At 41.0% G+C, this 23,351-nt stretch overlaps 1 protein-coding gene across 6 annotated transcripts in view; it reads right to left on the bottom strand.

The window, feature by feature from the left end:
- mast1b (microtubule associated serine/threonine kinase 1b) overlaps positions 1-2,794 on the bottom strand; it is a 50,948-nt gene extending 48,154 nt beyond the window's left edge. For 3 of the 6 annotated variants that reach the window (XM_020705487.2, XM_078951207.1, XM_078951206.1), the window contains exon 1: positions 1,996-2,794. In XM_020705487.2, coding sequence (XP_020561146.1) covers positions 1,996-2,034 — 39 coding nt within the window. In that variant the 5' untranslated portion in view covers positions 2,035-2,794. The remainder of the gene's footprint in view (positions 1-1,995) is intronic. The other 3 variants (XM_011478574.4, XM_020705488.2, XM_011478575.4) reach the window with 1 other exon arrangement.
- Between the last annotated feature and the right edge of the window lie 20,557 nt (positions 2,795-23,351).

Below are 23,351 nucleotides of genomic sequence, written 5' to 3'. Positions count from 1 at the left end.
TGATGCTGCGTCTGTGGGCCTTATCTTGAATTTTAAGTAAGTGACTGATTCAGACAATCTATTATGGCAAAGCTTCAAGCACATTGAAGAGTAAACTGTTCTCATTTAAACAGTATTAAAGATTTTCTGTCTTGATTTGTGTTTTCAGGGCAGGATATCTAACTACATTGTTGTGCAGTTTCAAGAAACATGGAATAAAAGTCAAAATGTTAACATATATAAAGTCAAAATTGCAAGATTTGTAAAGATACATCATGCAACGTTCCCGCTCACAACTCAGAGGCAATTTTCAAACAAACTACTGCCAATCGGCACAAACTACGGTATGTCCTAGAAAATGACACAGATTATTTGATTTTGGCTAAAAGCGGCATAATTGTAATTAAAGATCACGGGAAACACTTGGAAAAAAGATCAAAACCTAATCAGAGTGGGACTTAAAAGCTGAGCACAAATAACCTTGTGAGAATACAGAAGTACTGCATTATTGCAGGGTCTCTCAATTCAAAAGAATTCCTTAAAAATTAACAAACTGTAAAAAAATGAGAGAAAATAATTCAAATAAAGTAAAATGTTGATGTATGAAATTAAATTCTGACTTTAAAATCTTTCATTGGCTTCATTGATAAAGAACCCAGAAAGCTGAGCTGATAAACAACGAAGCATATCAAGGTCCAAAATGTTTTTTTAATTTTTTCATTGATCGGTTCTATGAAAGTATATAATGCTAAACTTTACGATCTTGAAGACTAAGTGCATGATTTGACTCAGGAAAATGCACATAACCCTCCAGGCTTCAAGCATTGTCTGAGAGGAAGACAATCAGCATGTAGCCTGCAGGCTTTCACTTTCAGGAACGCTAACAGGCTCTGCGCTTTAATTAATACATTAAACTCCTGCAAGGCAAAAAAGACGTCAAAGAAAAAATTTGTTTTAGTCCATAAAGTGAATGGGTGAAAATTCTCAAATTTTTTATCCATTTAATCTCAATTGAAAAAAGATTTGTTTGATAATAAACGTGATTCCATTGTCAAGTATATTGACAGAAAAGGCTAAATGATTGTGTTTGCTGCAGCAGTGCACTATATGGGATTGACCTCTGACCCCCAGCTGCAGAGGGCAGAGGCGTGCCGCCATATGGTGCAGACAGGGTGACAGAGTGCTCGCATTACGCCCGAGGGAGTGACAGTTGGATGATGAGGCCCGCGGGGATTGAGCATAGCAGTTAACGCAACTTACACACTTTCACTAGACAAAGCCGTAAAGACGACGGGCAGATGAGGGAAATGCACAGATCCTTCAATGTGAGGCATTTTTTACAGCCATTAACACCATAATGTCTATAAAATGCTTCAGACTCTGGTCTCTTCATCACAAATATTGATGTCAGGATGATGAGACTTGGAATCATCGCCTCATTTCCTCCACGCAGTTCTCCAGTCTCTCACAGTTCTTGGTTTGAGTAAATGGAGCCACTCCAGTGCAGAATGAATGAAATCAAACGCACAGGTGCGTGCGCGCTCGTTTGTGTGGCTGCAGCCTGCTCCTCACTTCACATGAGCGAAGCGTGCGCTGATGGGGAGGGGATGACCCGCGCTCACACAGCCTGCTTCATAATGGATGAACATTTAAACACGTCAGATCAACATGCCTGAGTGGCCATTCATTACCAGTGTTTCCTTCAAGGGGCTAAGTGTGCACAATTCCATCTAGAAATGATCTTTATGGGAATTTAACGAGGGCAAAGGCTTCAGTGGAATCAGCTCAGATACAACAGCTGCAGGTATGAAAGGTTTTTACTGGATTTAGGCTCATAATATTGCTAATTGAGCAGCTGTTTTGATGGAAGTCATACTCTTTTGATTGACCTTTAATGATAAGAAAGTTAGGGGGGGAATCAATAAGACATTAAGAAATTAAACGTCACAATGAGGGATTAAACAAGAGTGAACTATGACTAGTAAAGGATGGGAAACTGACTCCCTTTCAGCTCACCTGCAGCCTCCGCCGCCTTATAATCCCCGAGTCATCCATTGCTTTGGCAGATGAGGAGCTGCGGGGCTCCTGGATGGGGTTCCCCTCACTGAAGCACCCCTTTATGCCGTCCCTTATGTGAGTTTTCTCAGCGCGGCTCTGACATCCGAACGCAGACTGTCCGCAGTGGGGGCGTCCTGGCGCACGGTGAGGCCGGAGGGACTGCGCACACTCATGCAGTCCGGGGTCAAGTCAAAGCGATCCACGAGCACACACCCGTGTCAAGCGGTCCCATACTGTCTCACTTATATAAAAAAAGACTCCAAGAAAAGCAAAGACTCTAGTTCTCACAGTTTCACTCGTGACAAGCGTCCCACGCCGCCTCCTTGTCCGCGCATCCTTGACATTTCGCCAGAGGTCTGCGCGCTTTGTTAGCGCTCAGCCAAACGAGGGGAGGGCCTGAAAACACGACGACGAAAACACGTCCCCCACTGACAAACGAGAATCTAAGAAAGTCAGCTTCACTCCACACAAAGGACAGCGGCGGAGCAGCGCAGAGAGAGACGCGCCGCTCATCCACGAGCTCCGCGGTCAGCCTGACACCGCCGCTGATTCGTCGGGGAGGAGCTTGTCCTTCCCTGTAAACATCACCGAGGAGCGCTTCTTCCTCCACACCATCCCAATCTGAGTTCAAATTCACTTCAGTCCAAAAGCATCACCGCTCGGGTCAGTCATGCGCGCGCGGCTCTCCTGCGTCTGGAATGTGGAGGTCGAGGCTGCAGAACAGGATGTTTCTGTGGCCGGGATTCCCCTTCGCCCCTCCTCCCACGTGAGGAGCTGCAGATGAATGGGAAAACATCATCCAACCCCCTCCACCCAAAACAAGAGAGGAAATCGATGTTTTATTCGAACTTCCTCTAAAGATTATAGTAATGAACTCCATAGTTTTGAGGAAAGTTTAGTCCTTCTTCAAATTCAGCACCACAGACAGAGACAGAACCCAATCATGAAAACGCACAGGATCAATAATAGTAATAAAAAAAAGAAATAGAACAACGCTCCACCAAATGTGTGGATTTTTTTCAGTGAAGTTGAATGAGAAACTAAGCATTTAAAGGTCGTGTCACACAGCCACTATTCACATTCTGCACATTTTCCACATATGACATTTCGGATGCGTGGTATACATAATTCATAAGTGTTTCCTGCATTCGCCGATGTGCGCAGATGTCGGTGGAGGGTTTCGGCCAACGGGTCTTTATGTGAATTCGGTTTTGAACTGTTCAGAAATTTTGGTCAATTGAGAATTTGCAGCTTACGTGTGTTTACTTGGTTTATACGCAAATATTATGTATCTTATGCAAATGTGAATATTTTTTTTCAATATACACATTCAAATATATGGTTTTCCATGACGGTTCAACATACACTGTATTACTACAGAATGCTTACATTCTGTAGTAATATAGTATAACAGTATTGGCTCACCAGTTATTATATATTTTGGCTCACCTGCCTTGACTCACACATGAACTGAAGTGCCATCCCATTCTAACCCATAGATTTCAATATTATGTTGGTCCACCTTTTGCAGCTGTTCTATCAGGTTCAGGTCAGGACTCTGCGCAGGTCAGTCAGGTTCATCCACACCAGAGTCTGTCATCCTTGTCTTTGTGGACCTTGCTTTGTGCTCTGTTGTGCAGTCATGTTGGAAGAGGTAGGGGTGTTCCAAACTGTCCCCACAAGGTTGGGAACATGGAATTGTCCAAAATGTTTTGGTATCCTGGTGCATTCAGAGTTCCTTTCACTGGAACTAAGGGGCCAAGTCCAAGTCCTGAAAAGAAACCCCATACCATAATTCCTCCACCACTAAATTTCATAATCGGCACAATGCAGTCTGAAACGTACTGTTCTCCTGGCAACCTCCAAACCCAGACTCATCCATCTGATTGCCAGATGGAAAAGCGGGATTCATGACTCCAAAGAAGGCTTCTCCACTGCTCTAGTGTCCAGTGGCGGCGTGCTTTACACCACTGCATCAGACGCTTTGCATTGAACTTGGTGATGTGTGACTTGGATGCAGCTACTCGGCCATGGAAACCCATTCCAGTCTGTACTTGATCTAATCTGCAGGTCACACGAAGTTTGGAGCTTTGTAGCCATTGACTGTGCAGAAAGTCAGCGACCTCTTTGCGCTTTGGCATCCACTGACCCCTCTCCATCAGTTTATTTATGCGGTCTACCACTTGGTGACTGAGTTGCTGTTGTTCCCAAACTATTCCATTTTGTTCTGATAGAGCTGACAGTTGACTGTGGAATATTTAGGAGAGAGGAAATTTCACAACTGGATTTGTTGCACAGTTGGCATCCAATGACATTTCCACACTGGAATTCACTGAGCTCCTCAGAGCGGCCCATTCTTCCACAAATGTTTGTGAAAACAGTCCGCATGCCGGAGTGATTGATTTGATACACCTGTGGCCAGGCCAAGTGGTTAGGACACCTGATTCTGATCATTTGGATGGGTGAGCGAACACTTTTGGCCACTCATGTCAAACAGACTTTTCATGCATGGAACACTGATGAATAACTTTTATATCACATAAGCACATATAATGGTAAAATTACGCAAATTTCAAAAAAACAAATACAGCTGAGCTTTAAACTGGATTTAAATAAACTGAGAATTCCAGCTGATCTGAGGATTTCTGGATGTCTTTTCCAGATCTGTGGAGCATAGAAGCTGCATGCAGCTTCTCTATGTTGGCTTTTGACTCTGTGAGCTGACAAATGGCCAGATCTAGATGACTAAAGGAAGTCAATCATGTATTTTGGTGCCAAACCAACAGAATTTTAGGATCTATTCTTTGGTAGACAGGCAGCCAGTGTAAAGACCTCAGAACTGGACTGATGTGATCTGCTTTTTCTGTTCTTGTGAGAACCTGAGCTCTGAGTCCATTAAAACACTGTTAAAATAAATTGTAAATTGATTCAAAAATCTTTCCTAATGTAACATAATTTTGCACATGTTTTTAACTTTTGATACTTGATGAAATTTTGCTATTAAAATTCCTGAAACAGTGTTGTGTCTTCTTTACTGATATAGTATTATGTTTTAATCATATGAATGGCTTTTATAAGTAACTTAATCTGCATATATTTTAGATGACTGATCTGCATTTGCCATGTTGATTTCTAAAATTGTTATTTTTGACGTAATACTTAAGTAATTCGTCTTTGTCATGTGCTTTATCGATATCTTATGATTCTTAATACTGTCTGATAAAAGCTAGGAACCGGATATTGATAAATCATGTAATAAAATGGTTATAGTATAACGTAGTGGGATAACATAAATTCGCTTCCTTACACTCCCTTTCAAGCAATATTTATTAATATGTCTAATTATCCTAAGTTTGATTAGTTACTGTATGAATGTATAACTGATGATTATATTGCTGTTGTGTATTATTTCTACTTAATTGCTTGAAATAAACCATTTCAAATCAAATCAAAAACAATGGTGAATACATGACCTAGTTTCTCCAAGTCCTGCTAAGACATCAGATTTTTTAAACTTTAAAATATTTCTAAGATGATGGTAGGCTGATTTTAAGTAAATCTTTCAATATTAAAATGTCACGGTTTCAGTTTCTTTGCTTTTTTGTTTTGGTTCTTTGTTGTTCTGTCATGGTTTGAGTTACCTGACCTCCCACTTGATGAAGACCATGGAGACACTCTTCCTCAGCCACCTCCACTCAGTGGTCAGCACCGAAACGGACCCTCTGCAGTTTGCCTACAGGCCGAACATCGGGGTGGATGACGCTATCATCTACCTGCTGCACCGGGCGCTGACTCACCTGGAGGACGCCGGAACCGCTGTGAGGGTCATGTTCTTTGACTTCTCCAACGCCTTCAACACCATACGGCCAGCTCTGCTGAGAGAGAAGCTGGAAGGGGCTGGAGTGGACGGAAGACTGGCTGCATGGACGACCGACTACCTCACCAACAGACCACAGTATGTGAGGCTACACAACTGTGTGTCGGAGGTGGTGGTTTCCAGCACTGGTGCTCCTCAGGGGACGGTGCTCTCACCGTTCCTCTTCACCCTTCATACATCAGACTTTACCTACAACACCGGCAGTTGCCACCTCCAGAAGTTCTCTGACCACTCGGCCATTGTTGGCTGTGTGTCGGGGGGGAACGAGCTGGAATACAGGTCAGTCATCAAGGACTTTGTGGACTGGTGTGAGCAAAATCACTTGTGCTTGAACACCAAGACAAAGGAGATGGTGATTGACTCCCATAGGAGACCATCACAATACACACCGGTGAGCATCCAGGGCTTGGACATTGAGGTAGTGGACAGTTTTAAATACCTCGGTGTTCACCTCAACAAGAAACTGGACTGGACTCACAACACCGATGCCCTGTATAAGAAGGGCCAAAGTCGCCTCCACCTTCTGAGGAGACTGAGGTCCTTTGGAGTGTGCAGGCCTGTCTTAAGGACTTTCTATGATTCTGTGGTAGCCTCTGTTATCCACTACGCCGTGGCCTGTTGGGGAGCAGGCAGCACAGACCGGGACAGGAAGAGACTTAACAAGCTGGTCAGGAGGGCCAGTTCTGTCCTGGGGTGTCCACTGGACTCTGTGGAGGAAGTGGGTGAAAGGAGGATGTTGGCCAAGCTAACATCCATCGGGGACAACACCTCTCACCCACTACATCAGACAGTGGAGGCACTGAACAGCTCCTTCAGTTGCAGAATTCTACACCCCCCATGCAGGAAGGAACGGTTCCGCAAGTCATTCATCCCAACAGCTGTAAGATTGTACAATGCCACAGTTTAAATATGCATGTACAAACCGGTCATCATACATCCATAGCTCATCTGTATATTCTGTGTTTTTTACTTTATTTATTTAATTTTATTATTACGCATAACATACGTTATGTCGTAATAGTGTACATAAGTTATTACTTACTTTTTCTATTTTTGCACTTTTTTATTTGTATTTTTGCACATTTTGAACACTCTTCACTTTTGCACATTGCTGTCATTCTTCTCTGCTTTTTGAACTGCCGTAACAATTGAATTTCCCCAATGTGGGATCAATAAAGAATATCTACTTCCTGTTTTATTTTGTAAGGTTTCCTGTTTTGTTGTTGTGTCGAGTTTAGCTTTTAGTCCCAACCTGCCCTGAGTGTTTCCACCTGTGTCTCGTTTGTATGTATTTATGTTTATGTATTTCTCGTCCTCCTGTGCTGCTCCATAGTTTGAAGGTTAATGTTTCCCCGTTTCTAGTGGTTCCAGTTTTTCTAGTGTTTCAGATGCATTTCGAGTTTTGAGTTCTTCCAGCCTGCTCTGCAGTGGTTTTTGGTTTCATTAGCCTGTTTTACTTTATTGAAGTTCCTATTTCCCTGGAACCTTCTGCCTCCTCACCCTCTCTGCGCCTGGGTGCTTCCTTCATTCCCCCCACGTAACATTAAATTGTTTTTTTACTCATGAATCTTGCTGTTCTTCAGACCAAGAGTGAACTCAGTGTCCTTTAAATACTTTGCACTTAGTTTTGATTTGATTCACTCTTTTCAATTTGCTCCTCGTACAACAATGAACCTCAAAATGCAATGCTGACATTATCTTGAGATGACTTACTTGAAAATGTCGGAGAAGGTGCTCAATTCACAGTTATTCTTACATTATTGTAGCCAAATCGGACTATTTTTTAAACCCAAATTTGATTTTAAACACAGAAATGCATCAGAGGCCAATAAGATATGAGGAAAAACTGCAAATGCGTCTCCTGAAAATATCAAAATCTTTGTTTTCCGAAAAAAATTATCTGTCTCTCTCAGGACTCACTCATTGTTTTTCATTTGGCAGAGACATTACATAACACCATTCTGTGGATTAGGACTTTCACACAGTTTCCATGTAACATATGCCGCCCGAACAGGCCTGACATTATCGGTGCGGGACATCTGCCACGAAGCAGCCAGAAACACAACCCACACAGTCCGTGCTGGGCCAAGCTGCTCCAAAGGTGGAAGGGAAGCTGTGGAAATGTTTTATATGATAATTTGCAATCAGCATCAGATCAGAGTGGTTCAGTCTAATAAGTTACCGATTCAACTCATAAATATTTGTGTGTTAGAGATATCCATCAAACAAAGGAATCCTTCAAAAATGAAACAAACAAAAGACATTTCTCCTTGGATCAGGTTGTGAGATCAGACGTAGTTCTTCATGAAGGACACTAAGGAGTTTTCGGACCAGATGAAGGGAATCTTTTCCCCAAAGTGTTCTTGCCACAAAGACTCCTTCAAGTTGGACCTAAGTAGGTGCCTGGAAAAACTTCTGTTCCAGCAAGTTTTACAAGGTCGTGGGTCAATGGGGTGGGTGGAGGGAGGTCCTGGCAGGGAGACCTAGAAGGATGGTACAGGGAAATAACCTCACAAATATGGATTCAACAAATGATAAAAAATATATAGTCAAAATTATCTTACTTACTTTCCCTTATTTTTGAATTTGCATAATTGGCCTAAATATTTATTTTTGTGCAAAGTCCGCCTTTCTCCTTCAACTTCCCTGCGATCTTCTTTGTTACTAAATTTCATATGTTGTGCTCTGAGGTAGTTCATCCTCCTCCTCACCATAATTTATCAAGCGCCTTAACACAGATCTTAGAAATTGAACAAAGCACTGTATATTACATTAAGAACGCCGACATCCATCTGTACCTAAACTGTGATCCCTCTTGCATTACTGGCCAACATCCTAAGGTAAAGCTTCACTGGTTGCTTGAACACTTCTAAAAAAAAGTCTCAGTAAACACACATTAATGCACATTTCGGGCTCAAAACTCTCGCTTTCGTGTGTTTTTAAGAACATTTTCAGGCTCTACTTACAAAACGTCCATCGAACGCGCGTTGAAACTCAAATTTTGGCTAATTGGGGATTTAATTCTGTAGTATGAAATGGTTGGGAGATTTTCAGATTTAGAAGTGTACTCTTCAAAGAAAAAAATTGCATTGCTGGCATATCACTAGATAGGAGTCATCAGCTTTTGGAGCACCCAGCTCCCCCAAGCATGGGGCACCAGGTCCCCTCAACTTGGCAGCAGTAGTTAAGACGTTGCAGGGTACTGTTACCAACTGTTTTCTGTTTTCCCCCATTGGCCCAGCCACACCATGCAGATATGCAGGGAGGAGCCAGACAGATGTCAGTTTAATTTGGGAGTATTGGGTTTTTGTGACATTTAACTAAGTTGTTGGGGAAAGAATGGATACCTGGTTGTTGGGATTTCAGAAAAATGTTTGTTTGGAGAGACCAGCTATTTTTTATTCACCTTGTTCTTTCTTTTTCCTATTATTTCATCTTCCTTACCTTTTCTACATCTTAAGCATTGAGTCTGGGATTACCAACAAGCCAACAACTTCTCTGCTTGGGCATATTTTTCTCCTACGTTTCACCCACCCATTATTCATCAAAATAATGGTTGGGTGAACAGTGTGGCGATTGCCTGTTGCTGACTGATTAGGCAGCTTGTGTTTATAAAGCAGTAGGTATGGGAGCAGACAAAGAGAGGGGTGGTTCCAGGACACAGGGGCACCGTGTTGAGCTGTCTCAAAATACAGATTGTTGGTGGGATGTTCTCCCCATCCATCTGTGGGTTTTCTCACTCCGGTTTACTCCCACAGTCCAAAAACATGCTGCATGGGGTAATTGGTGTCTCTCAGTTGCCCCTAGGTGTGATTGTGTGGCTCTACAACAGACTGGTGACCTGTTGAGGGTGAACTCCACCTTTGCCTAAGTTGTGTTGGTTCTAGCAACCCTGCGACCCTGCACAGCCTGACATTTTTTTAAGGTCAACTAATGAGTCATGATGTCTTTTAAAGTAGTTGTCTTGCTCTTAATAAGAAGATTGTCATATATTTATTTATTTATTTGTATTTTAGCTTTTTTACTGTTAGTACGTTCCCTTGTGTAGATTGCAATCCTACAAGCTCACTGTTTTCAAGGGGGATTTTGTTTTTTCTCTCCCAGCTGAGTCAGAGTTTGTTCTGAGATGCACAAATAAAGTCCATAAAGAAGAAGAAGAAGAAGAAGAAGAAGCAAAAAGCTCAGTAAGCAGGCTGTTATTTGTAGGATTAAATGGAGCTGCCAGTACTGTCTGGCTGGCAGTCACAGTCAGATGGTCTCTGTGCTGATGGCTGTGTTTTTTTCTGCAGCTTGTATGCTGTGTAAACCCTGACTAACAGACCAAACTCTCCCATCGCTGTCAGCTCGCCTCTCATGCACACAAATGCACACAAAGCCTTGTTGTCTTTCCACTCCTCTGTCACAGCTGCAACACGGGGATCACAGAGACAGGCAAAAGAGCCGAAAGACTCCTGCTGTGGAAACTCTGAGCTTGTCTGTTGCAGCAAAACTCCTTCTTAATGTTCCAAAATGCTGTTATTGATGTTTTGACCGAACTGCTGGAGCTGAGCCTCCGCAGATAACAGAAAGCTGCTTTCACATCCTCTTGCATAATGAAATTGTAATCCTTTTGAGTTTGAAGTGTAACAGCTGCTGGGTTTCGTTCTGAGCTTGACCTGATGTGGCTGAACTGTTCATCCCTGCAACAATGGGAGTTCAAAGAATCCCATCAAACCCAGGCATCAACCTGCAAGAACAGTCATGTGCTAGTTCATAAAATTACAGTTTGCCTGCAGGTCTCTTTCTGATCATCTGCATCTATTAAACATCAGATGCAGAATCTTTACTCAGGCAGCAGCCCATTGACTCAGTCACTCAGTTGTGTATTGTGTCAATTCGGTACCTAATGTATTGCAAATTAAAACCCTAAATTCGCAAATCACAATGCATAAATTGAGAACCATAACCCATAATTTGCAATTGAAAGAAATAACCCAAGTCATATATCTCAGGTGCCCGTTTATTTTTATTTTTTGTGGTTCTAAAACCTGTCAAATCATGGACACGTCAAATTGGGGACATGCCAGTCAATGGGAGGGGAGGCAGGACATCCCAGACATTTAGTAACTCATTGGCTACCGGATGATTGAGTCTTACGTCAACGTATCAGCAACCGGATGTACATTTTTTTATATGTTATTTTATTAAAAAAAGATCAAACTCTATGTAAGTGGGGGGCGACAGCTTAGTCAGATGAGCTCCCTCAGTAACTGCTAGTGAAAAAATATGTTAGAAAGTAAGATGTTGCATGACAAACCATCACCATTCATTGTAAACAGTGTTCTCCTGTGCTGGTGGCGCTAGCTCAATGCCGGCGGTGTTTCTGGCTAATTTCAAGTCGTTTTTTTCCTCAGCCTCCTGGTGGGGGACAGGTCTCTGGCTGTAGATTCGGCTTACGGCTTTGGCTTGGTGCAGCCAGGGGCCGGAGGGGGTCTGGTTTTGGGATGCCATGATTTCGTCTCTGCTCTTTGCAGATGATGCTTTCATATTTGCATCATCAAGATGGGACTTCCAGCATGCACTGGGACGGTTTGCGGCCATGTGTGAAGTGGTAGGAATGATGGTCAGCACCACTTAGTTTTAGGTCACGGTTCTTAACTGTATTAAAGTAGTGTTCCTGCCCCAGGTGAAGGAGCTTAAATATCTTGGGGTCTTGTTCACAAGTGAGGGAAAACCAAAGCTCTCAATTTACCAATCGATCTTCATCCCAATACCTACCAATGGTCATGATCTCTGGGTATTGACTGAAAAACGATGCACCAGATACAAGCGGCTGAGCCAGTTGAGGTGGCTTGGGCATCTAGTCCGGATGCCTCCTGGATGCCTCCCTGGGGAGGTGTTCCAGGCATGGGCAGATGCCCTGGGGAAGACCCAAGAAGCTGGAGAGACAACGTCTCTCCCCTGGCCTCCTGGACGCCTCGGGGTCCTCACAGAGGAGCTGGTGGAAGTGGCCACGGTGAGGTAAGTCTGGGCATCATTGCTTAGACTGCTGCCCCCAGATGAGCAGAAGAAGATGGATGGATGGATGGATGGATGGATGGATGGATGGATGGATGGATGGATGGATGGATGGATGGATGGATGGATGGATGGATGGATTTTTGTTTGATTTTTTGTGCTGTAGGCAGTGGACAATAATCTAACTTTAACCAGGCAGAGCAGGAAACTGTTGGAGTTGTTGTTTCCTCTGTGGCTTGTCGTCTCTCTGACTCAGACCTGTCCCAACTGTTGAACCCTTGTGGGACATCGGAAAACCATGGCCAAGACATTGACATTTCTGTACTGAACTCTGCATGTCATCACAGCAGGATGGAGCAAAAACTAACAATGTGAAAAGAACTTACAAAGTCCTGTCCCCCCTTAAGCAAATAAATGGTTAATAATCACCATTTGTGTTTTGTAAAACTTTACTTTTTATGTTTGACCCATTAAATACGTTTGTACAAAAGTCTGGTTGAGGGCTTTGTAAAAATCTTTGAAACACTGAGTCAAGCATCTTTGAAAACCTGCACCACACTTCAGAGAAGTTAACATACTGTTTCTGAATTCCTCAAAAGAGTTGAGGAGAGCTGATGGAAAAGTGACTGTTTTTGTGCAGCTCTGACAGGTGGGAAGCAGATACTGTGACTTGGCATGTTGTCAATGCAGTCATAGTCAAAACATACAACTATTTTAAATGCTTCTCTTTCAATGAACAAGTTAACAGCCTGCCCAAAAAGCCAATTGCATCACACTGGGGACAGAGGGATCATCATGGTCGTTGGGGCCTGCATCTTGAAAGTAACAAAAACAGCAGTCAATTAACCAAAAAAATGGAGAGAAAAATTAAGATCTAACCTACCCTGAGGTTTGAGCAGAAAACTTGAAAGATTTTTTTTTCAGTTAGTTGCTTGCTAGTGGAGTTACCAAACTCTGGAGCAAGTCTAGACCCAATGTAGTGTGCATCCACCAAAAGGTTACTAAGGATGTGTATCAATTTAATATGAGCCCACAGTTTTCCAATCCAGTAACCTGGGGGGCAGGAAAGCGCACATGGATGTCAAACATACTCCAGGAACACTGAAGCGCAGAGCGTGACAGCAGATCACCGGGGAATTCTGGATGACGGCCTCCCGGCGCGTCCAGCTGCTGCAGGACTGCAAAACCAGCCGTGCAGCAGCTGCTGCTCCTCACTGCGCCCCGCTTCAGTGCAAAACATGAAGGTTCATACCTTCTGCCGGCAAAGAGCTCTCGAGCAAAACTGTCTCTTTAACGGATAAAACAAATCTATATAAGCAGAAATGTTCTTGAAATTTGTATTCAGTTTACTTTCCTTGGTAAAAAAAGAGAAAATAAACAAAAAAAGATTTAATTAATTATTTTTCAAAGGAGTTGTTCATGAGTAAAGCTTGAATGACTAATAATAAGCAGATGTTATAAGGTAAATAACATTTTAGAGTTTTAACATCAAAATATCAAATGCCTAAAATCAAGAACCAACCAATGAGTTCCAAAGTCTTCAACTATAATTAGATGTTTGCAACATTTCTACTTTCTGGGAAATAACCCCAAAATCAAAGCTTTCATGTGTTCCTTCTTTGTGATCGTGGTCTTTGATGCTGGGTTGCCTGTAGTTACACTAATGTGTTAACAGTTCAAACCTGGTTTCTGTTCAGATTGTTGGTTCTTACCAACAGACTTTGTTCGGAGTCAGATCCATGGCTTCTACTGAAAAGTCATGTTTTCCTTCAGGTGAGATTATTTCTTTTCATGGTGTTCAGTTTTGAAGCTCACTGGTTCTCAAACAACCACAGAGCTTCTGCTTCCTTTGTGAAAACCATTTCATCCAAGATAAAGATTTTCACATGCCGCAAACCTTAAGTAAACTAATTTATCTAAAACTACTTAAAAAAAGATGTTACATCTAATAAATGGAACATTTTTAAGATCTTTTTTTGTGCAGGATTTTTAGGCAATTACCTTCGTTCATTTTTTTAAATGCAATTGAGTGAACGAACAGCAGGAATGACATCTGTCAAGCACTTAATGTTATGGTTTTATATGAAAAGTGTTTTATAAATTAAGTTTGATTTGATTTGACGAAATAATCTCAGATTTTAATTTCTCTTAATAAAATCTGCAGTGAGGTGCAAACTGAAGATACACACAGCAACACAAAGCAGTCCATTAAAACCGAAATCTGAGGTCAAAAAGACAAAGGATATGTATCCAGTCAGACAGTTGTTTATACATAAACGGAGTTTTGAAAGAACAATTTTGATTCAGAATCAAGTGTTGATACCTGAGAGAACCATTTAGTCCACATGCAGTGATGTGTTGTGTTGTCATTTTGGGTCCTTTTATACTTATTATTTGGAAATTGGTTTAAAACAATAGAGTGAACAGTAAAAAAAAACAAAAACACCACAGTTTTCAAAATAATGTGTCATATTGTCTTGATTAAAAGATGTTCATTAATGTTCATTTGAAAAATGGCTCCTTGAAGAACAACGAATTTTGAATTTTGGGAAACACTATTCTTTTTTAAATGGCGGGAATCCCGTTTCTAATAGAGGCAGAACAGAAACTCAAAAAATGAACAGAACCCAAATAAAACAACTGGTAATTTGGAAAAAGAGTACCTAAACCCAAGAAAAAAGCAATACAAAATTGTAGGTTTTGGCCTATTTGTAACTTTTAATATTTTGTTATCTGTGCAAAAACTGCAGCCACACACAGGACTAAGCTCAGTGGACAAGAACTAACAAATGAAAGATTATGGATTGAGAAACATCAGATTCACAAGCTGGGTCCATTTATTCATTTTTAATAATGCAGCCTTTCAGTGCTGTCTGTTTTTTATGTATTTATTTGTTTTTTTATTAGTTCCGCTGCTTCTATTTCGTTTACATTTTCTCTGTGTCTCTGTGTCAATGCATTTACTGTTTACCATGTTTTCCTGGTGGAGTCACTTCACAATAAATCACAACCATGACCTCTTGTGGTGAGTCAAAGTACTACAGATGGACTCAACCACCAATCTTTCTCTAATTCTCCAAAACCTTCACCACATTTTGAATTCCAGAATGAATTTAGGTGGGTTAATTTAGTATCTTAAGTAAATTATTCTGATCTTTTTGTTTTTTTAGGACATCCATGAAGTGCTTACTTAGATCTATCTGTGCTCCTCATGTGCATCAAATGAGCTAGAACGGCTAGAACGGAGGAACAGCTTAATCTAAGGCGATCACAGGGTCACGCTGGGGTCAGCGTTGAACACACTCACAGACTGTGACTCAAATTAGATTAATTTGGATGTTAGCCAGAGCTTGTTTGCTGGCTGGAACTTGGTCTTCGGTTTTTAGATGGTAAAGCTCACTCCAAACATTGTTGCAGCTTGGGATTTGGGAGCATCAGTTCTCCATTATAGATCAGGTAACGTCTTGATTCCTGCATCCAACGCCTGACCACTAAGCCATGCACAGGTGCTGCCGGTCAGGAGCTCATAACTGGATTTAAACATGTCAAAATGTAAAGTAGGTATGGGAGTCAACCTTTAGATTGGATTGACTGTTGGAGCAACTTTGTTTTGATTTAGGCATCGACAAAACATTGCTTTGCTCACTATCTTGAACTCTCCACCATGAAACTCTCTGTCAGAACTCAACGGCATACTTGAACACTGCAAAAACTGAATCTTGAGAAAGCAAAAATACCCTTTTTAAAAAAAAGAAAAGTCTCATTTTTTGTCTTGCAAGAAAAACAAACTTTTCAAGAAAGTTTTTCAACAGCAAAAATAATCTTAGTTTGAGAGTCTAGAGACTGGAGATCTTCTTAAGACCATTTTTCTTATCCCATTGACAGCTTTATTTTGCTAATTTGAAGACAAAAAAATAATTCACAGAATGCTTGACCTATATTTGGAGGGGCTGTTTTGCATTAAGAGATGGGGGTCAGGTCCAACATCTTTCTTCTGAGAAAAGATTTATTTCAAAGAAGCATGAAACATTGTAAATTAAATTTAAAAGTCAAAAAAAATGTTAAATGAAAAAAAACTATAATAAAAGTCACAGATCTTCTGTGATCTGATTATACTTTTTTAATGGGATACAAACATAGTTTATAATTTACCTGTAAACATGAAAGGATGCCACAATTTTTTTGATTTGATTTGAAATGGTTTATTTCAAGCAATTAAGTAGAAATAATACACACAAGCAATATAAACATCAGTTATACATTCATACAGTAACTAATCAAAATTAGGATAATTAGACATATTAATAAATGAAACAGACAATTTCATGCCTTTGCTGCTAAACAGAAGGAAAGGTATTCATATGGTTTATGTACTTCATCTGTGGAGGAACAATAAGTTTGTCCCAGGAGGTGTAAAAGGAACTTCTAGGGCTAGAAACTTCTTGGTATTTTTTAACAGTGTCACAGGAGATGTTCCCATCTGCAGGAGGGCTTGTTCTAATAGTTTCCATGCACGCAAGTATTGGATACGGCGTAGATGTGGAATGGGGTGCAGTCTTAAAGCAGGACTGGCAGAGACCCAGCCTGTGCTTTCAGTCCTCAGACACTTGATGAAAAGACCTAACTGAAGCACACAGCTAAGCCCATTAAAATGACGTAAACAGGCCTGAAAGAGTGCACACACAGCAGCATCCAAAAAGAGGCACAAGCTGGAGCTTTAGGCCCACACTGACTCCACTGAGATGAGAGAAAAGGTTTGTTGAAAGGTACATGTGGAAGATAAATGCAAAGACGAGCTGGGATGTGTTCTGCAGCAAGCCGGAGTGCAGGACTGGAAGGAACAGGAAAGAAACATCCTGATTTGTCTTGTCAATTAATGTTCTCCTGAGGTGTCGTTCTGGAAGTGGAGTTATGGAACAAACAGTGCCGCTTGTCAGGATTGTCTTGGGCCATCTGTCTGCTGCTGCAGAGACCGTGTTTGTAATGCAGACATGAATCTGTCTGGCGTTCTGTCGTGTAATGCATTGCCCTCATGGCAACATTGCACAGCTTCAGAATTCCCATTTGTTGGCACCAATTTAATGTCTGATACGGAATCTGATCAAATCCTGCAGACCCTTTGGTGTAGTATTTCATTTTCTTCTTCTTGTGTGAGCAGAGGATATTAGATATGATAAATCCTCCAAGTGTTGGATATTGGAGCATTAAAACAGACTTGGGGTAAGGCTTTCAGGAGAATGAAGATAAAAATAGGAGTTTTAGAGCCTTGCACAATAAAGTGAGTTATTTTTTCCATCTTGAAAACATCTTCTCCCCTTTAGGTTTCCTATATTTGTGTATAAATAGTTTCCACTGAGATTTTATCCTTGAAAATAGACACACTTAATGCAGATTTTCCCACTCAGGTCCAGATGTCGGGGCATGACTTTGTTTTGGGACTTATTTATTTTCCTCTTAATTAAATCTATGGCAAAGTGAACTTTCCAACAATAACAACTGTTGCACCAAATCAACACAAAATCAAGTATGCCATTAAAGGTCTTTGTTGCTGGAGTTTTCTGCATCTCCACTGCTAGAAGTTTGACTGTCACTAAAAACTTAGCAAATCTTTTTTGACAGTTTCTATGATATTATGTATGTAACATGATAATTTGCAATCACCATTCTTTAAATTACCACGGAGTTTCATGATATGCTATTTCAAATTATCAATAGTTATTTTTCAACAAGCATTTTAGTTTGAAACGGATGGGTGGAAGGTTTTCCACTCAGCTATGATGAATTACACGTTCAGTCTGAGACAGGAGGCGCCGTGCTGACAGACCTGCTGTACCAGGAACCATGAAAAACTTTAATTAAAGCCCCACCTGAAAAAAAATCCAACAATCTGTTCTGAACACGTTTTGCACAATAATTGAAATACTCTGCATCCACTGGGAACAGATTTTTTTAAACAATTTTTAAATCTATTTTACAATTTATTTTCAGTGTTTAATTCTAGATCTGTTTGGGAAATATTGCAATTTTCACTGTCATTCCTCCTGAAATGTAACACAAATAAATGCAGCAAAACTGTCATCATCTGCCCGGATGGTGTAAAAATCCTAAGACTCTTTGCATGACATCATAATGCATTCATTTGGCAATTTATGACTGTAAAAAGTAATTCCTTTTTCTATTTGCTGCAAGATTACTGCATGTTTTACTAACTTTAATTCTTATGGATTCAGTATCTTCTCTCCATCTTCGTCAAAGTTGACAAAAGTTTTAGCGTTTACATTTTTTCTGAAAACATAGACAGACAGTGTATTTTTTGTGCATCTTTTATCTGTTATGTGTCATCATATGGATCAGTCAGTCAGTCAGTCAGTAAAGGCTTAGTTTAAATGAAATCATAATTTTAAACCCCTATTGGTGACTGTCAGGAAAAACAAATAAAGTAACAAGTTTAAAAACAAAAAGGTGTACTTGGTTATCAGCAAAAGTTCTGAAAATAATTTTAATATTTATTAACAAATAAGAAACAGAATCAGATATTTTGGGTGCACAATTAGCTTTCTGTTCAACTGATTTTCTTACGTTTATTTTAAATTATAAATATTATTTTAAGTGACATTAATGTTTACCAGAAGTTATTTAATTTATAATTAAAACTATGAAATTGCTTGATAAAAACAGTATTGTTTTCACTAGAGAAATGATGCAATAAGACTATGAATAAGTTATCAAATAAAATTGTAATACAAAATAATTTACTGTTTTTGGTTTGTTTGTTGAACCTTGGTATTGAATTATCACTCTACTTTAGAAAATTAAACAAACAAGCAGGTTCTCACAGGTTATGCCCTGGCTGGCTCTGACATTTGTCCTCAGGCTGAGGCGGGAAATTTATAACCTCAGTCTGTTCCATTGATAAATTCGGCCCGCTCAGTTTGGACAGCAGGCAGAAGACCTAATTCATCCTTGACGTAGTCTGGCACCGAACCGAGTCTGAGGATTTGACGTGAGCACGCATGGCTGAGTAGATATAGGGGCCTGTGAGGAAGCAGGTGTGCAGGTGTACTGAGCTGCAGCAGGAAAGAAGCCGCATCCCATAAAGCAGACAGAAGAATCAACACCTGATGGAGCTGTCCATCCGAACAAAACCCATGGAGCCCGTCGCTCAGATGGTGGGGAATGCAGAGGCTCACTCACACAGGCAAGGACTGAGGTTTGTGACGAAGAGAGGGGCCTCGTCTCAGTTTGTAGGGAGCACCATTGTGATCCTATCCACCTACGCTGTGGCCACCATGACCATGAACATGGGGAAGAAGATCCAGGAGAGAAAACTCAGACGGAATGAGAACTAGAAACGACAGCTTCATTTAAGATCTGCTGTGATGGCAGAGAAACGGGTTCGTTTCCTGCCTGCCTGTTTCCCTCTAGAAACTGCAGAGAAACTGCGGAGCTGCTCTTTTCTTTTGTGCAGAAAAGATTCCACTCAGCTTAACTGGGAAGGGAAAAATGGACAAAAACCCACCCTGGTTTCAAAGGAAGGGTCACACGAAAACTCAAGGAGGTCCTGATCATTTCTAAAGACATTCATTAACTTTGCATGGCATGCACCACTGCAAAGTGACCACAAGGTGGAGAACTCAGACTGCATGCTTCCAGGACCCTCAACAGGGAGCAGCCCAAAAGAGAAACAAGAAACATCACTGAACAGAACCAATGAAAATACAGAAAATAAGAAAATCACATAGGACTGTGCTTGTTGCTATTCCAGTGTCCTAAAGTTGCCTTGATGTTGTTGTTCTTGTCAGATGTAACGTCACACTGCCTGAGTCACTGTAAGTATGTCTGTGGATAAAATCATTTGCAGATTAAAGCACTGACTGAATGAAAGCTGTTTTACCTGCAGATTCTTCAGTTCTGGTTTGTATTGATTGAAGGTCACCCAACACCTGCACTCAACAAAAAAAGATATTTAATAGGAGATGACAGCTTAGCGTCTAGACTGACTGCAGCAGCTGCTGTTACGTGTTTAAGGAGCATTCAACAGCCGTTCAGATTAAAACAAAGGAAGTGCAGTTTAATGCGCTTAAAGAGCTTCCCGTGTTAGGATGTGAAGGATTAGCTCAGATGTACCCTGCATTGGATTTTCCTGAGATAACGAATCAGTCTGCCTAATCTTCCCAATGCTGAATTCAGAGCTTAACACCTTTGTGATTCACAATGTGACAAAACTCAAAATAAATCGCATCAGATCCCCACAAAGAACTAAACCACACCTAACCCAGGACGTAGTATGTTTTTCTTATAAGGTCCCCGTCTCAACATTAGAATAAAGAATTCTGTTAAAAAACATTCTCAAGTATCAGTAGTAAAGAGTGTGTTTTTTCTGAGACACATCACTGTGCAAACCTTCAAGGATCTTCAGATGTGTGGGCTTTAATCCATCACGTATCTACTTGGGAACCATCTGACTGGACACATATTTACTCTACAGCAACGTCATGACAACCGGATTAGAGAAGGAGAGGCTGCAGCTTAATTCTGCAGAAAATCATGGGAGAACAATGAAGAGCTGCTGCTCTTTTTCTTACAATCAGTGTTTATCATTTATTTTAGGCCAGGAATGTGCAAAAGCATCAGCATTTTTCTTGAATAAAATTTTTTTTGAGAATTTGTTCGGCCAAACTCTTCTCTTTTGCCTTTTGATGCATTGACATGGACCTATAACCTCATGGGCTCATTGTGAAATGATTAAAACCCAGTTGATCAGCAGTTTTATCTGCGAAAGTAGCCTAAATAAAATTAATATTTTATGTAGTGTTCCAAACTAGGCTCTTGAAAAAGAAAAATGGATGTATGGGATGTTTTCTGAAGACAAAGACACAGTAAAGCAAGAAATACATCAGAGAAAAACATCTGGATCATCCATCCATCCTCTAAACCTGCTCAATCTCTTTCAGGGTCACGTGGTTGCCCTGAAAGGTCACGGAGCCACCCTAGCTACTGCTGTGTAAAGGCAGGGTCCACTCTGCATAGGTCACCCGCGTCTGGATCATCGGTTAGACAAATATTTTGTGTTGTGTTCGGACAGACAGGGACCTATGTGGGAGGTTTTGATCCTGTTACAAAACAAACAACAAAGCCTTTAATTAAGAGAACATCATAGAAACAGTCAAACACGGTGGTGGTAGTGTGATGATTTGAGGCTGTCCTACGCCCCCCAAACTTGCATCAAATGCAATGATTGATAAGAAGAGGAAATCTGCTTCCAGCTCCTGCAGGGAGAGATAACTTAACCAATGCTAAAAACTGGTTTAAAGGTAGTGACAGAATAGAATTAATTGAACCTTTTTGGGCTCACAAAGGGTAAATTGCGTTGTTACCATAGCTCTATTAAAAACAGCAGCTAGATAATGATTATGACTGAAAAATATAAGAACAACAATAATCATTGATGTGTGATGTAACCTTTTGGTAATTCATGCTTTAAAACATTCCAATGTGGCTGAAAGTGTGAGGACTGGTTATTTTAGGATTGGTTATTTCTCAGATATTTTTTCTTGATAATTGTTGTTTTTTGTGTCCTCCCCTTCACACCAGGGTCGAGTTGATGATCAACCGCATTTGTCTTCATTTCAGTTTATTATCCTCAGTGTATTCACATGTCTTGTTTTCAGTTCATCCTGACCAGGTCATCTGATTTGTCATACGTTTTATTTATCCCTTCTTTGTACCCAGTTGGTTTGTGTTTACAATTTTTTTTCTTAAAAAAAGCTTTGAGTTCCTAAAACAAGTCAAGGTTCCTGCATTTTGGGTCCTGGCAGAAAGAGCTGAATGAAACTTTCTTCTCTGGCCATGTCAAAGACTCCCTTGGCACCATTTCACCATCGTTTGCTAGGTGCCAGTTCAAGTGTTACAAAGGGCCAGACAGCTTTGGACAACTTCTTTCCTATAAGTCATCACAGATTCTTTTTATTTTTCATATACTTTGGTTATCCAAAAAAAATACATTTAGAAATCAAACTAACTAGTTAGCTTGAAAATAGTATAGCAGCATAAATGTTATGTGTAATCCTGTCATATTGCTGTTGACAAACTAAAACCAGAGGTGCCACAGATATGTATAGTCTGTGATTCTCAGAGCTGCATTTTTTTATTAACCTTATGAGTTTTGCTGAATCGCTTTAATTGTGGATTTTTTAGACCTTTTCAAAAGTTCATGTGAAAAGCAGGAGAAGTAGGTCAGTGGAACAAATATGAGATCCTGTAAACTGAATTTCTGCAAGTTGGTGTCACAGCAGGGATGGATGAGTCTGCATACATGCTCAGAGGCCAGCAGTGACCCATCCCTGTTCAATGAGAATGCACAGAGAGTTCTGGTGGCCTTCTTTGTCCTTCTTCTCTGCGTTCCCTGAATAGCTCTCACACAAAGGATATCGTTATTCCTCCTTTAATTACCAGATGAAGCACTGTTTGTCCCGATGCCTCTCTCCCCTGCGCTCTCACCCCTACTGATAAAGTTCTCGGTGGGGACGACTGTTATGAAACAGTCTGGTGGACAATAGGCCCCGAAGCTAGCCCTGCTTTCCCCCTTCAGGTCACTTAGAGTATATCTGAGCCACTCCTTCGCTGAGGGAGTTTGATCTGCTTTCAGCCTGTGTGTTTATTTGATGTCCAATCTGTCCACTGCCTGCCTGTCCCTGCTCGACTCTGGTGCCAAAACCAATCATGTCTAAGACATGTTGCCGATTTCAAAGACTTGTTTTGAGGCGGATGTATCTAGGCCACAAGACACTCTCCATCTGGTCTTAACTATAGAGCCAGAGGGAGAGGCGCACCTATAGTCTGGGATTAGGTTGGCACAACACACCCACAGGGAGGATAGATTAAAGCGCCAGTAGCAATAACAATGCAGAGAGGGCGACTTCTGTCACATACGACTTCAGGGGACACTGGACTAAGTCGGTGATGATGGTTTACACGTAGACTATTGTTCCTGCATGAGCCTCTTTCATCAGAAATGCATTCAGAAAAATAAACCAAATTCTTTACAAGTGGAAGGATTTGTGCAGCAACATCTTGTGAGTCCCTGCTGTAAGCATCCCACCGAGATTTGTGTTCTAAGCATATCATGCATGTATTACATCTCCTCTTTGCCCTGCTCTGACCTCTTCATCTGGAATTAAATAAACAGTCCTGACCCCAGAGTGTTTCCATGCGTGGACAAAAAGAGCTCAGAGGACAACTGTGACTCAGCACCATCTGCTTTTAGAAAGTAAACCAGTCATTTTTTTAACGTATAAAATACCAAATGTTCGCTTCCATGTTTGTATTCCTTGTGCGGATGGAAAGCTATCAACAGGAAGGATTTGGTAAACATCCTATTGGCAGATTAACGTGGAGAGAGCGCAGTCTTTTGCGAGTGTTTGTGTGCGCGCAAGAGGAA

The sequence above is a fragment of the Oryzias latipes genome, chromosome 8 (genome assembly GCF_053564925.1).
Source record: "Oryzias latipes strain Hd-rR chromosome 8, Olatipes_Hd-rR_3.1".
In the NCBI taxonomy this organism is placed as follows: domain Eukaryota; kingdom Metazoa; phylum Chordata; class Actinopteri; order Beloniformes; family Adrianichthyidae; genus Oryzias; species Oryzias latipes.
Note: the sequence above shows the minus strand (reverse complement) of the source record. Positions and strands in the feature narration are given on the sequence as shown.